The sequence below is a fragment of the Dissoconium aciculare genome (assembly GCF_010015565.1).
Source record: "Dissoconium aciculare CBS 342.82 unplaced genomic scaffold K489scaffold_4, whole genome shotgun sequence".
Classification (NCBI taxonomy): Eukaryota; Fungi; Ascomycota; class Dothideomycetes; order Mycosphaerellales; family Dissoconiaceae; genus Dissoconium; species Dissoconium aciculare.
Genome location: NW_022984954.1, coordinates 1952593 through 1967571, shown reverse-complemented (window position 1 = coordinate 1967571; position 14979 = coordinate 1952593). Strand labels below are relative to the sequence as shown.

Here is a 14979-nt window from a genome sequence, read left to right as displayed (position 1 = left end):
TTCCGGATAGGGCTCTTGGGAAGGAGCCGCATCAACAGCTCTAAGCGAAACATAATGTCCACAAAGAGGAAGATCCGTTCTCTCGTCGTGGGCAGCGGCACCGCATTCGAATATGGCATATGCAAGGTCCTGCGGTAGATTGGCCCATCCCGGGTAACCATACTTCCTTTGCGGAGAATGCGCGGCTTCCTTGCCCGCCACTCTCCCGTCCCTATTGAGGCTGATTGCAGGCAAGTCTTTGACGCGCGGTCGAGTCATCGCCTTCGGGTCAAGTTCCGCGTCTTCCAAGTACTTAGCCTTTTCTCCGTTTGCCGTATCCTTGCGCTCAGCAGTCTTGAATGGCCGAGCTCTCGATTTCGAGGGGAGGTCTATATCCTCCAAGTACTTCGCGGCTCCACCATTCGCCCTTCTCTCGGTTGCAGCAGCGTCAAATAGCATCGCAATGAGTTCATCCACCTTTGCAAGATCCACGCCTTCTCCTTTCTGGGCCGGGATCATGTCCCATAATTCGCTCCACCTGCTTGATTTGACTTCTTTCACGCGACCACGCATTGCCGCTTCGATTGCACTGCCTTTGTGCGTGCGGAAGTCCACATGCGCACCGCGATCGATGAGAATCCTGCTAATCTCAATGCTGGCAACTCCGACCGCTGCTGCCAAAGGCCAGAGTGCGCTTATGTCTCGCGTTCCCCCCCAGTGATCCAACATCAACGTGGTGGGGCTTGCACCAAGATCCAGTAGTCTCGTGACTAGGTCAGACTTGTTTTGGAAAATTGCAGTCATGATGGGTGGTAAAAGGGGCCGCGCAGCATACGCAAGCTGGTCGCCTACAGCAAGTGTTGGCTTCGCGCCATGCTGGAGTAGTAATTGCACGGTGGGGTCATCATCCTGTCTGATCGCTGTATTAAGTGCTGAGCCGTCGCGGCCGCCGATAGCGTCCAAATCGGCCTTGCCGTGTACCAAAAGTTCGATGACTTCGGAGTGGCCTTGCAAGCATGCCTCTATCAGCGGAGTTGTGGACGACCAGATGCGCAAGTCCGGATCCGCTCCAGCTTCTAGCAAGATTGCAACAAGAGCGGTATCACCTTGCGATGCCGCTGCCCACAACGCCGTGTTGTATTTTGGTGGGCCGGCATTTACATCGGCATGATGTTCGAGAAGGAGCAAGATGCCTTCAATGTTACGCTTCTCCGCAAATTCCACTAGTAGCGGCGGCGCTCCCATCCTGGTCAGGTATTCGAAATCGGCACCATTTTCAATGAGCCTCCGCATGATGGGGAGGGAACACGTGTATGCAACCTCGAGAGCTGTGCAGTTATCACCGACTCCCGAATTCATGTCTACGCTCGCTTTCGAATCCATATCTGCGCCCGCTTGTATCAAGAGTTCCACACATGCCTCACTACCACCGGAGGATGTGTGCGTCCAGAACGGATTGGGCGCACCGCAGGCATAGTTGAGCAAGGGCAGGTAGTGACCCCAGTACCCATTCACATCAACACCCTCGTCCAGGAAGGCTTTCAAGGTGGCCGTGAGCCCTCGAGAAGCTGCGTAAGCTGCACCTAACCAGCCTCGAGGCCGGAAGTCGAGACTCATCCGTGTCACCAGAGAGTCTGCCTCGTAAGCTTGTGTGGTTTTGTAGTCGCGGCATGTTCTGTCCCAGTATCTAGAAAGTGAGGATGCAATGTTAAGGTTTTCGAACAAGTGTACGAACCCTCCAGCTCTGAGCAAGGGCATCGCCTGTTGCACAATTGTCTCGTCATCTGTTGACAGGTATGTGGCTAGCGCAAACGCCATGTATCGGAATAGAGGGTACCGGCCATAAAACAAAGCTTGTCTTCCTAGGGTTGGTCGAAAAGGCGAATCCAGTGATTCCGGCATCACATCTTGCATCGCTTGTACACAGCATTCAAGATATGCGATGGTATATCTCAATAAGACGGTACGACCGTCGTCGGGCTGGAGGGCAAATTGTGACAACTTGCTTTCTTTGATGCGGTTGCAGACGAGATACTCCTGAACCGAAAAATGTGACAAACGAACCCGCAAACCATCGTGAAACCAATACCGTCCATCGGGATCATCGTGGGAGTAAAGTCGGGTGACTGGGTAGCCTTCGATCAAGATGAGACTTCCAAGAATTTCCAGCAATTCTTGGCACGGTACACGATTCTCTACCTGGACCAGCTCGTCGTCGTCGAGATCGATGAGGCATGCTTCGTTGAGTTGTGCCATTGTCAAAGGAGTGACGGCAAATGAGAGCCATCTCAAGGCCTTCGAAGCTTCGACTCTGAACATCGGGTCGATTTGAGCCAACATTCGCTCGTACGTCTCATCTAAAGTGAGGGGAAGGCCCTTAAGAGTCTGCTCAATATATGCTGGTCTCTTAGATTTAAGCCTCTTCAAGCTCTCAAGTTGACAATAGGCCCATCGAAACCTGCAATCTGTCAGCGATAAACAGTACGGGAAATCGCGACAAATTGACGTACATTCCATCGGCCTTTGAGCTCAATTCTTGTTCGATGCGCTCCTTCAAGTGATCGCTCAGCCCTTCAAACCGCCGATCCAGCCGCAGCTCCTCGACTATGTATTTTTTGATGTCAGCATCGCAACCAGATCCACCGATGTTGATGTGCAAAGCGCGTGAAGCGATCATCGCCGATTGAATATCGCCAGAAACCCGACTGACGGCGAAGATTTTGATTTTCTTCCGAGCATTCGCAGCTTGCTCGATCCAATCTAGGATTTCTTGTCTTTTGTTGTCTTGCTCGGGTATCTCGTCCAGGGCGTCGACTACCACAAACAATCTCACATGCCGAAGGGCAAGATCGATGAGCTCTTGAGCCTGTCTCGTTGAAGCCTTTCCGATGCTACCTTGTTGAGACGCATACATCGACCTTGCTCTAGTGGATACTGGTGCAAGATGGCAGACTTGAGCTGCGATAGATGCGAGGAACGATTGCAGACCATGGTACTCCGGATTGTTAAATGAGAAATAGTAGTATGCCAGCCGTATCTCATCGCCTTGCCCCACGCATAATGTTGACGTCAATTCGTCAATTACGGTCGAACAGAGGATCGTTTTTCCACAGCCGGCTTTACCGCTGAGCCAAAGAACAGTTTCTTCTGATGATTTCCAAAGTTTGTACTCGCTCAGATCCAATAGCCATTGGCCGGTACCATGTACGTGTTTCGATGTAGCAGCATCATGGCTGCTGGACATATTAGCCCTTGAAAGCCACAGAATGATGTCGCGAAATTGTATATGCCCCATCTGTTCCGAATTGCTGTTCACTTGGTGCGTCAGAGCGTCCCATCTGCGCCTATTCTCTGCGGCATGTGCATCCGCACGCAGAATCATGCGTTTTTGATAGTCCCGGTGGCTAGTAGCAATCGTATCGAGTTTGTGATCGGCGGCATTGCCCTGGGCTTCAATGGATCCCAATTTCTTGGAGATGCCTTGACCTTGAATGAAGAGGTCGTCCAACTTATGCGAGGTTATCACGGCGACGTCGAGCTGAAGTACGTGGATAGCCATGGACAGATTTCCTCGAAGCTCTTCCATAAGCTCCTTGAGCTTTGCCAAAGTGCTCGCACGAAAAGGATAAAATAACCGCTGCAAATCTGCCCATGCCTTCTGCTTGGCACCAGAAGGTTCATCGTGAGTACGAAGCTTCTTCAACTTTCCATGGACTTTGTGCAATGTAGCCTCGCACGCCAGGATCCCCGATTGGACGTGAGCTCGATTTTTGGAGGATAGGCTTGTGTCTTCCAGCAAAGATTTCAGCGATGCGAAGACATCGTTCATTGAAGCAATGTTACGGTAAGTGCTGCTAATATCGGCATGGTAGTCCTTGAAGCCATCATAATACGCCAGAAGTCCTTGACAGACCTGTATGCCGAGCGAGGCAAGGCCCGCCACGGATGCTGCAAACTCTACACCAGACATTGTACGCCGGGCAAGATGTCGTATTGTTCATGCATCGAGAACCATACTTTGTGAGAGGCAAAGCTGCATAAGGGAACTGTACCAAATCGAAATCCCGGAGACGTGATCATGCTACATCATAAACGGCAGTTCGAGGTGGCGCAGCATCTGCACATTGATCACAAGAGGTGGCGCAAGCTGTAGGCGCTGATTGGGCATGACCATCACAGCCATGCGCGGCCAAACTCAAATCTTCACATGCAGAGTCGTTCATCCATGATGGTCATCTCTCCGTGATATACTTGCCGCGAACAGAGCTCACACGCTGGCGACGAATGCGAGGATGCATTGCAGGAGGACTGAATAGCACAACTTGGAGTCCAACATATTCGGTGCCGCACATTGTTTTCTATGGCGACTTGTTGTAAGCCGCACTATTTTCGGAGACAGTGTTTAGTAGGCCTTTCAACTCAAGAGGGTAGAAGAAGTAGAAGAGTTGGACGAAGAATGAAATGAAGATAATGATGATGCGGCAAGGGATTTAGCTCCGTCGGCGAGAACAGCCGGCACCACGGCGGAGCCCTGGCCGCCCTGGCGTTACACCAAAAGGTGCGGAAGGACCGCCTTCGAGTTCAGAGAGAAATACTGAAAATAACATCCACATCCACAGACGGACCATGGGTCCTTGAAATCTACTGGATTTTAAACTCGAGGTGTGCTGGACTTGACGCACAGTGCATGACCGCAGGTGAAAGTCCACACTCGTAAAATTGTTGATGGCGGGAAGCGAACATAATAAAGATTATGCTAAGTCTACCGAATCAACGTGCGAAGTGATCTCCGCGGCCCGGGTAAGCATCATGGGTCTTGTCTTTATGCGGTCATGAAGAGGATGCAGGTATGCGCTCAGCATGGCATCCTATAAGCATCATTGACATTGAGTCATTCCCGTAAATGCGACTAATTCATCACTAAAATGTCGTCTGTCTCTCAGAAGAGGATTTCCTGATTCTCCGTGTAATAAAACATCCAAAATTTCGAAATGGAATTAGACAATTCCGGCAACGGAGAGCTTCGACTTTCCGATTTCGGCGTCGTGCCGGTAGACCACGGCATCGAGCCTCAAAATCCCTTCACACACGACGTCGACGAATACTGATAAACGCCCGCGATCGCACCGCGCGAGTTGGCGATGACGGAAGCCATGGGTATCATCCCGAGTGGCACGAACGAATATTCAACGATGAAGTCGCCGCTTCGTGGCAAGCAGAACTCAATAAGCTCATGGGGAAGAAGCCATGGGCTCAGTGACTTCAGGAACTTCGTGACAAAGCTACGAGTCGTCGATGCGGGTAGCTGTGCTTACAGGTCAGATGAACGTGTGCCTGAATCTGTCGTAAATGGGGTATTTAGGGACTTGAGTTCGCTTTGTGCTCAATGGCCATTTTTCAGGGAGATAAGCCACGTCGTAGAGTCCCACATGTACCCACTTGTACGCGGAGAAAGCTACGTCCGGGAACATGGAGGCGGAGTCGATCTCGAATATTTTACTCCGGATAATGTAGTCGAGTATCAGCAGCGAAGCGCTCATACAAGTGGAATAGAAAACATCGCGTTTCAAAGCCAATCTCATAGGCCCCGTCTCGCCTTCACTCATAAAATGTTGCTTCACAGCAGGGAGGGCAAGAGGAAAACATGCCATTGTATCCATACCAGCGTCTCCCTTTTGACATCGAATTTGCAGAAGATGGCACGAACATACGAGGAATGTCAAATATCAACAGTCTGCATCCAGCGTACATACCCACCTACAGAAACATTGAGAAGCTCATATCGGCCAGTATACTTCCTTGGAACGAGTGTCTGGTGAGAAGCCTCGCCAAACCCGTACAGGAAGTCATTATAACGCCAAATGGAATCTGTATAGTGGTCAAACTCAACGAGGCCGCATTCCATTGATGGTCGTGACGTTGAGAGCCTCGTGGAAGATTGAAGATCCATGGAGTCGTACTTGGAAAGTCAGACATCTATCAGAACACCTAGGAACCTATGCTTTCGCGAAGGAGGTCGCAAAGACCAAGCCGCGCAGCAAAATCAACGTAAATCACCGAGAAATCCCGCTCAAGAAAGTGCTGAGAGATTATGCATGGCCTGGCTACATACCTCACATGTCTCGACGTGCCCCTGCTCGAGATCAAGGGCACCGAAAAGAGTGAAGGCATCCACAACCTGGAGATCCTTTGACTTCCGACGATTGGAAGGCTAGCTTTGATCTGACCGATAAGCCTCGCGGCCCAATAGAGCCATCATCACGAGCTTCATAATTCAAGGCCCGAATCACACACGATATGGAATTCGGCTTGAGAATTCTTTTCGTGAGAAAGGACTTCAAGTCATCGTTGACATTGGCGGCGTTCACTTGCAAGCTGACGGGCTTCCTTGGAGAAGTAATTGGGACATGGGAGATGTCTTCGCTGAACATATCGTTGCAATGTCAATGTATGCGTATGACGTCGAAAACACCACAGGCAAGATATGTTTGCGTCAAGAGACTCCCATACCAAAGTACATTTATCGGAATGAGTCGGCTTGCAGGCCGACCATATGTCAGCAGGACGACCTCTCCGAACTCCGATTCCGTAACAATGATCATTGCATGGAGCTCGACGCGTTGGCTGAAACGTTTGAAGTCCACAGCGCTGTAGACATCGATTCATGCCTCCACTAGACAGTACTGAGGATGAAGGGGAATGGTCAAGTACGGCTTCCCGATGGCCGGCTCATAACATTTCCCAACTCAAGGGAGAGCTCCCTTGGTCTGAAATTGAAAAACAAAGATTGCACTGGTCATCATCGATGTATTAAACTCCTGCTAGTTGATCCCCACTACCGGATCTGCTTGACAGCAAATGTGCCGCCACAGCAGAGTGGATCGATCGCAGTCCCGGGGTTCTGCAGCGTCGAGGCATCCCACAGGATGTATTGTCGATCAGATCATGGAGTCTGTTCCCAAATCGATGAGCGAGGAAGAAGCGAAGCAGCACGAAGAGGTTATGGTCCGAAAGCATGAGGCGCGGAGAGCTGACGAGTACGTGCGCATCGGTCGGTATTTCTTTGGGTGAAAAGGCTTGAAAGACAAATTCTGCGGATTGAATGAACCCAACCATTTCCGGCTGCCAATGCCCTTGAGAATGCATCAATTGATGCTAAGTGAAAGGGTGGCCGACACTGTAAATTCTGTAAGCACTCTGATCAGGGAGTGGTGTAGTTGGAATTTGGCCCGTTGTGCGCCCAAATGAACACTCATTTCTGGCCCAATTTCCTCCGTTCCAGGGCCGCACATTTCAGCCTCCGCGCTAAACCCCACCCGATCAACGGCTCCCGGGCATGGAAATTCGAGTGCAATTTGGAAAATGAAAACCTTAAGCAGCCCTGGAGCGCTTTGATTCCCTCGTATCCTGTCACGCCTGTACGGAGAAGATGGTTTTTACCACAAGAACAACCGTTTTCATGAAGTCCAGATCATGGCCTAATTTCGATTGAGTTTCCAGGTCGTTTGAGTTTAATGTTGATTTTCCTGTCCGTTTGAGAACCGATGACGACGTAGAGATTTGATCTTGATCTGCGCAGGGTCATGACTGCGGGATCGGATGTGATTCCTTGTTGATACAGGCAGCTGCTCAGCGGCGTGGCCGCCGGTGTGGTGTACCACATCACACTGCACATAGTAAGACCATCACTCGAAGTACGACAAGGTTGTTCGGTAAATTTCAATTCTTTTTGTAGCAAAGACACCAAGCGGTTTGAATCGCCCGGCACGAAGACGGAAGGCAGACGAAACGCGACCCTGTATGTAGCAACAAAGGAAACAGAGTCGGAACAGATCATGCAGAATTCCTTCCATTCAATCGAATGTCTTGCACATGTGGGTATTGCATATTCAAAGGTTGTTTCGCATAGAGTCGCACACAAAAACGAAGATCCGCCTGACGAACGGACGCCTCTTGGCATCAGGTCCTTTCACGGATGCGCATCGTGTATGCAGTCGGCGAGTTGTCTACCAAGTCGCTCCTTGGATATCCATTGGAGAGAGCGCTTAGTTCTTCTTTTGGCAGTGACTGTGTAGGGCAATGAAGGTCAGAAGAAATTCGAAAAAAAAATACACATTGGGAGCATGTGGTGACTTACCCAAGGATGGTGTCACCCTTGCCACGGACGCACTGTCCGCCACCGGCGAGAAGGCAGTCACCAGCGTCGAAGCAGATGGAGCCGGTGGTGGCCTGAGGGGCGGCGGAGACGGTGGTGGCAGAGCCAGCCTTGCCGCTGCAGGAGCTGTGGGAGAATAGATCATGTTAGTTCGGAGTTCTTCGTCGAACAAGCCCCAACACGATTCCGTATTGCGGATCTTGGTTGGGTTTCCGTCGACTTGACTCACCCGAGGAGACCCTTCTTGACACACTTGCCACCAGCAAGGATGCAGTCAAAGTCGTCGAAGCAGACGGAGCCCTGAGCGGCAACAAGGCCAACGAAGGCGATGAGGAGAGTCTGGATCTGCATGATGACGGTAGTGTGGTGTGGTTGTGGTTTTGGTGGTGAAGTGAATGTGCGTGGACGAAGTAAAACAATAAAAAGTGATACGTCAAGGCCGACTATATAGAAATCTCAAGATCAATTTGCCACGAGCAAGGTCAGCAAGACGCCGAGCGCGACCGTTGGGAACGAGAGTAGATGACCGAGGCACTAGATGCAGACCAGTCATCATGATTCAAGGCTGGTGATGACCATTGGGCTTTCCAGGTGTTACGTTTGAAATGCGCCAGACTAGGATGGTCATCAATGGCACGCGTTCCTGAAAGAGTATACCTTTGCGCCGCTCGGGCTTTGAACTAGTTCATGAACTCGAACGACTGTCGGTCATCCTGGGGCGCGGTGTGGGTCAAGGTGGCTTGGCTGCACGCCGCTTTCGCATCGGTAGCTTCTAACCAAGCCCGTGCCAGCGATCATATCGTTCGTCTGGACTTGGACGAAGGGCCTACCGTAAGGAAGGCGCTGTGGAGTCTCACCGTGGAGTTTGCTAGTCCCGAGGTGAACACTGCAAACAGAGGAGGCAGAGGACAATTCGACGGGTTCCTCGATCGTCTGTTTTGATCGCTAGCGTGACACTAAGACCCCACTCCCTTTCGGATAAGACACAGACCAAACCCATAGTGCATGAAAGGAGGCGATCTTCTCCGCTTTCTTCTTCGCTTCATTCGCTACATCGCTACTTGTCGACGTCAGTGTTCGTCACTTCGGGCATTCCTGTACACCCACACGGGTCTTACGTTGCTGGGCATGTTCTGGCTACGCAATCGCGTTATGCACGTTCTTCTCAGTAATCGCAGAGCTGAATTTGTTGGATCTCCGCTGCTAGGGTGATTCAGATGGGTTCAATGAAATAATTATGTTGGATCAATGGGAAATTTTGATCATGATAAGCAGGACCTTGCGGCATTCGCTGCAGCGGAAACCGGGATCGTGGGGCTTCCGAACGGCACAAAGAAAACTCAATCAGAAATTGTGCGGGGAATGCAGGAGAGTGCCTCTTCAACCCAGGACGCCGCGGCAGAGTTGTAAATAAAACAAGAAGCACTGCATGTCCTCCTTATCAGTGTGCATCCGCATGTACAGTACACATCCAGTGTATTGCCATGCGTTGTGCTTGAAGCGAGCATCTTATCAGCATCGTCGCTCGATACATCTCAAGCGATGCTTCACTCCATCTATATCGTCGAAGCACAGACTCGCCAATGTCTGAAAAGCTGCAGCCCGTCGCGGGTTGATCATTCGAGATAAGCGGCCCCGGAAACAGAACCACCGAGCACAGGATGGGGCCGTATCCAAACCTGCACTTGTCTATGTAGCATTCGTGATTACCCGAGGCGGAACGAGTTCGTGAATGTGCGACTGTAAGGTTCCTCGTTCAGCCGACACGTGATGCTTTTTAGTTCTTCTAAATGGTGCGGAGGGGGCAGAAACGGCTGCAGGAACTTCGTGGAGACCGGTTCGCCCGCTGATGGGCTGCTGCAGGTACCAAACAAACGATGTGTCAAACTTTTGCGCTGTTCCATCCCGACGCCTGGCACACTCAAGCTCACCAAGAGGCGGGGCAAGCCACTGCCCAGAACGATCGACGTGAGTGGCTTCGGATATTGTTGACTACTGTGTTCTCCTCGTTTTCAAGGGCTGCGTGAGCGCTTGAAGTGACCGTAGCATCGGTGAATACATTCCGGACAAATCCAACACCATGACGCTTTCCAGTCTTCATAGTTTTAGGTTGACAGCGCAATAGAAATGGTTGCGTCGCATCAAAACCGATAAGTCGCAGGCTTCTCCTGCAGTGGTGTGAATACCGCACTGCGTGATATACTGTTGTGTCGATTTCTGGTACCTGGATTCCGTACCGCAACATCCTCATAATCATACACGTGTTTCTGCACTTCACTGTTCGAGACCTTCCCCGGCTTTCTTGACTTTCGTCATCGTTTATCCCGAGAACGAGCACGGCTCCATCTTAAGTGCATGACGATCTATCGAAAAGCCACGATAGTGCCAAGGGATCGTCTCGTTGCGCTTCCTCTCTGTCTTGAAAGAACAGATGTGTGCTTTTGCCGTTCGCAACCTTCTCGAGCGTATTATCAACGGCGGTTCACGGGCCTGACCTAGTCACTGTTGCGCTCCGTTGCTGAAGTTTGGGATTGTTCACGCCGCATCTGCGGAACAATCTATCTCCAAGTCTTCAAAGATGCGCCGTGGGCGATGACATTTCTGGTTCAATTGCGACACGTGAGGTTTTTGCCTCGGAAATGGGTATTTACTGCCTGAGGCTTAGACATCCTTGGCGCTCTCGTCCGAAGATCACGCAAAGTCATGAGTGCGCATTGTGCGAAGAACAATTTAACATGACAGCTGTTGTCAGAGAGCTCTTGGGTATCGATGAATGGGGGATGATACTACGGTGGCATACATGGATTCACAACTATATGAGCTGTGTTGGCACTCGCGCAAATCAGGTTCGATTTGAAACAATCCGAAGAAGTGAAGAATGATACACCATGACTCATTTGCCTGCTCATATCGTCTACTTCTTCCTAGGTATGTTCTTGTCAGACCCAAACAGCAGACAATAATTCTAAGATCTGCTTGCTGCTAACCATGCAGTCACTCGACATCTGTCCGCTTCCGACCAAGTAGCCCCGAGCCATTTGGCAATTCCGTTCCAAGCCTGCTATTTGGCCAGGCTCGAGCGGATCCTCTCAGCCATCAATGTCATCTTCGTCATATCCCTTCATAACCATTTTCTTCATCAAACGATAATCCGTGATATGAGCACATCATCACATCTTCATTCCACGAGTCGGTTGCCTCTTCGAGATAATCTTCCGTCCACGGTCCGTCCGCATTTTGCGTTTCATAGGCTTTGGTCTTGGCCTGCTCAATTAGACGTATAATGGTGTACTTGAGCTGCACGCGCCAGAGTTTTTGCCCGGGTGGACTGAGCTTCTGCTCGTATGCTGAGAACAGACGTGGAAGAAAGCTGACAGCCGATAAATCGTATAGAGACGACGCAAGCTTGATTGGGCCCCGAATAGAGGCCTCTCCAGATTTGTACTGGGCCTGCGAGGCCACGACATTTGCGAGACGAGATGCTTCGGCCCAGTCTTTTACATCCAAGTTGATACTTTCTTTCTTGACGCAGTTGCTCAGCGTCGCTAATCGCTGTTTGCCGTGGGCTCTTGACGCAAGTTCCATCAACTGGACATCCTTGATGCCTGCCAAGGAGAGCTGGAACGACTCGTATAGGGCACTGGCAACCTTGCGAACATCGAAGACGACCTTGGCGATGTCTGCGTCTGCGAATATTGTCTTGAGTGACACGCCGGCAGTGTTCGAAGTGAAGAAAGCTCCAGAACCCAAGGTGTTCACGTCTAAGACGAAGGCCGCATGGTGGGACTTCATGTAGATTGTGCAGACGCTGATCCGGTCGGTCGCGCGTTCACTGCTGGACACCTCGAAGAAAATGTCTGCCGACTTTGATCCTTGACCATCTAGCTTGTCAAGCATACTCTTGACGGTAGCTGGGGTGTCCACCACCGCGATCACGAGTGCCATGATCGTTCTTCTTGCCAGGCTGGAGGTTCTCAACGCAACACGATACTGCGAATAAAATACAAGTTTGAAGAGATGTTTGCATGATATGTCCAAACTATGTAAACTGCGGATCGTTGTCCCTTTCACCGGTCCCACTTACGACGATGTGAGTGATAGCAAGCAGGAGGGGAAGATGTATTCCCGAAATAGGAAGGTATCTGAATCAAACACCGGCAGCATAATACTTTGATAAAGGATACAAGTCGTCATTCACAGATTGTTTCGGGAATTCACAAGCTGCCTCTTCAGGCCTGACGGAATATGCGTTTCCTGTTCGACCTTCTATTGAATATATATTCGAACTAGACGTGAGATGCCTCGATGGGGATCCCGACACTGAGGAATTTGGCAAGCTGTTTACACTCCCACCTAGATTATGCCGATAATTCTCAAACGCTTGAATTCAAAGGCAATACATTTTCTATTTGTCACCTCATTATCCTGGAGCTCGCGACAGTCATATATCTAGTGGTCCAAGTTGGGATTGCCATACTATACAGTTGGACCGGCGTGGGAGTTTGATTGTGCATCGTCATCTTTGCAGAGCCTCCAGCAGCTGTTGCACGCTACGCTTCTGCTCGCGGGTGAGCGGAAAGGTGTATATCAGATGATAAAATTCTGATTGTTATAAACATGACGGACATGCATTCTTGCCCGTCGATGAATGGTCGTTGTCAAGGTTGATTTCGACTGGTCAACAGTCTCATCGCTTTTCAGATGTCGGTCGAGTGGGACTTCTTCAGCTATCGGAGTGCCCGTCCGATTTGATTGATCCTTGGACCACAGGAAAGGAAAGGTGAGACGGTAAAATGGTAACCCTAATTCCCACGAGATCATGATATGGTAGTGCCTCAGGTGTCTGACTTCCCCACACGATCGTCGTCGCTTGCCTGCGGCTCTGCGGCTCTGGGACGGTGCCGAGGTGGAGAATAACGCGACTCGCATATGGAGCACTGTAGTGACCCTTTGATATCGCTCATGAATCTTGAGACACATCGACAACTTTGCATCATTACCAACATCTCGACCGCAACCTGCACTCTAGCGTTTGCATCAACGATCGCTCGGTATTGAACTGTTCCTGACTCGAACATTCGTCGAATCTCGATCTCCAAACAACATCATGTCCGGGGGTCGACCGAAGCCCGAGATCCCTGCATGGCAGCGAGCACCCGTCACACCAGCTACCGAAGATCCTGTTTCAGCGCAGCCTACAAAAAGTGAAGCTGCTCCGGAAAGCAAAGGAGAGAACGGAGGCAATCCGGCATGGCAGCAAAAGCCCACCACGCCTGCGACAGAAGACCCGGTCTATGCACAGCCAGCCGAAAGCGCCAAGTCAGAGCAGGATAGCAAAAGCGAGGGATCAACTACATGGCAGCAGAAACCGGACACGCCAGCAACTGAGGATCCAGTGTACGCGCAGCCGGCGACCGAGGCGTCCGTCGAGTCGAGAGATACCACTATCGCTGCCAGCAATACACACAAAGCTGGCGCATCACAATCTTTCAATGCAACAGACGTCCATAACTTCAGAGCTTCAGATGTTTCAAAGCAACAGCAAGCACCGCCTCTTCCAATTACCGCTGCACCGCCTCTTCCAATTACCGCTGCACCGCCTCCAATTATCACCTACCCAGAGTTCCTTGTGAATGCACACCAGCCTCCGCCACTAATTACACCAACACGTGTTGTCAACACACTTTACGCTGCAGGGAGCCTGGCTGCGCTCCTCTACGGTGGAGCCAAGTTTCTAGTCGAACCGATGGTAGCGAGTCTGTCAGAATCCCGCCATGATCTTTACACGCACAGCCAGAGCAAGGTCGACGATTTCAATGCCCGACTTTCAAAACTTGTCAGTAAGGTCCCTGATATCTCAAAAGAGCAGGAAGGTGGGCGTGCGACAGACACGGACGATCTCGACAGTGTCACCAGCGATCCGACAGAGCTTTACCACCGCGACATGGGTACCCAAACCGATGTTGTTCCTCCGAGCGCTTCACGCAAGACTACATCATCCCCGTCGGACGACTCTGCAGATTCTCTCGTTGCTCTCGCTAAACTCAGCGCCCTGAGTAACCACCTCAATTCTCTCCTCGAATCGACATCAAAAAATGCCGAGAGCGCACAAGAGCGCATCACCTCCGTCCAGAACCTGCGCACTTACCTCGATACGCTCTGCTATGCCAGTTCAGGCATCTCAACGTGGAACACCAATGGCCAAACCGACAAGGCTGGCACAAAGAACGAGGATGCAGTGGATGAACTCAAGCGTGAGATTAGAAACGTCAAGGGAGTGCTACTCAGTGCAAAAAGGTTCCCAAGTTATGCTACCACTGGTTACTATGCAGGAACTGCTAGTGCCGGAAAGTGAACCTTTCAGGGGTGGATTGGAAGAACCTCCTACATCATTCGCCAGGCCTGTGCTACCAATCACGGACTTCCTCAATCCGACGCAAAATATTTATCGACAGTCGGAGCCGCCTCCTGACACTCGCGCCACTTGCTCCAGAGCGCATTCGCTCTGATTTCAACCCGAATGACCGCCAAATGTCATTTTGAGCGTGGTAGCTGTTTGTACAGCACTTGTATAAATTATAGTCGAGGCCCTTCCAAGACACTCGCAGCATGACGAGTCTTTTGTGCTCCATTCTCTGGGACCAAGCCAAGATATTTGGCCCTCCACAGCGGTCATTCCCAGGCAAGAACAGTCGTCTCGCCAGCTTGTAGAGACAATCATGGTGGTTGATGAGCCGGACTACACGATTCTCCGCAAGTCCGCCGTCAGCCAATGAGATGAAAGAATCTGTATTTGAGAGCTGATGATTGTTCCTGCTAGGGGTAAGTCATGATATCAATATCGC

At 50.9% G+C, this 14979-nt stretch overlaps 7 protein-coding genes across 7 annotated transcripts; 2 read left to right on the top strand and 5 right to left on the bottom strand.

Moving 5' to 3' along the window:
* Positions 1-846: 846 nt before the first annotated feature.
* K489DRAFT_316130 (ankyrin repeat protein) lies at positions 847-1224 on the bottom strand (the record flags this gene model as incomplete). Its single annotated transcript, XM_033601136.1, has 1 exon — positions 847-1224. A coding segment is annotated over one exon (378 nt), but the record flags the coding sequence as incomplete, so codon positions are not given.
* Positions 1225-1710: 486 nt separating this feature from the next.
* On the bottom strand, positions 1711-4398 carry K489DRAFT_354998 (uncharacterized protein; the record flags this gene model as incomplete). Its single annotated transcript, XM_033602512.1, has 2 exons — positions 2490-4398; positions 1711-2437 (listed from the first exon to the last, which is right to left on the bottom strand). Coding segments are annotated over exons 1-2 (2187 nt in total), but the record flags the coding sequence as incomplete, so codon positions are not given.
* Positions 4399-4806: 408 nt separating this feature from the next.
* On the top strand, positions 4807-6037 carry K489DRAFT_188528 (uncharacterized protein). The gene has a single exon (XM_033599510.1). The coding sequence runs from the start codon at positions 5121-5123 to the stop codon at positions 5796-5798; it is 678 nt and encodes a 225-aa protein (XP_033461767.1). The 5' UTR covers positions 4807-5120; the 3' UTR covers positions 5799-6037.
* Positions 6038-7288: 1251 nt separating this feature from the next.
* K489DRAFT_188546 (uncharacterized protein) lies at positions 7289-8049 on the bottom strand. Its single transcript, XM_033599511.1, has one exon. It carries the CDS (start codon positions 7937-7939, stop codon positions 7451-7453), a length of 489 nt encoding a protein of 162 aa, XP_033461766.1. The 5' UTR covers positions 7940-8049; the 3' UTR covers positions 7289-7450.
* On the bottom strand, positions 8025-8485 carry K489DRAFT_409077 (uncharacterized protein; the record flags this gene model as incomplete). Its single annotated transcript, XM_033607541.1, has 3 exons — positions 8025-8046; positions 8117-8260; positions 8364-8485. 3 exons carry the CDS (start codon positions 8483-8485, stop codon positions 8025-8027), a joined length of 288 nt encoding a protein of 95 aa, XP_033461765.1.
* Positions 8486-10963: 2478 nt separating this feature from the next.
* Positions 10964-12183, bottom strand: K489DRAFT_379163 (uncharacterized protein). Its single transcript, XM_033604584.1, has one exon. It carries the CDS (start codon positions 12077-12079, stop codon positions 11246-11248), a length of 834 nt encoding a protein of 277 aa, XP_033461764.1. The 5' UTR covers positions 12080-12183; the 3' UTR covers positions 10964-11245.
* Positions 12184-13241: 1058 nt separating this feature from the next.
* Positions 13242-14489, top strand: K489DRAFT_369571 (uncharacterized protein; the record flags this gene model as incomplete). Its single annotated transcript, XM_033603050.1, has 1 exon — positions 13242-14489. One exon carries the CDS (start codon positions 13242-13244, stop codon positions 14487-14489), a length of 1248 nt encoding a protein of 415 aa, XP_033461763.1.
* Positions 14490-14979: the final 490 nt, after the last annotated feature.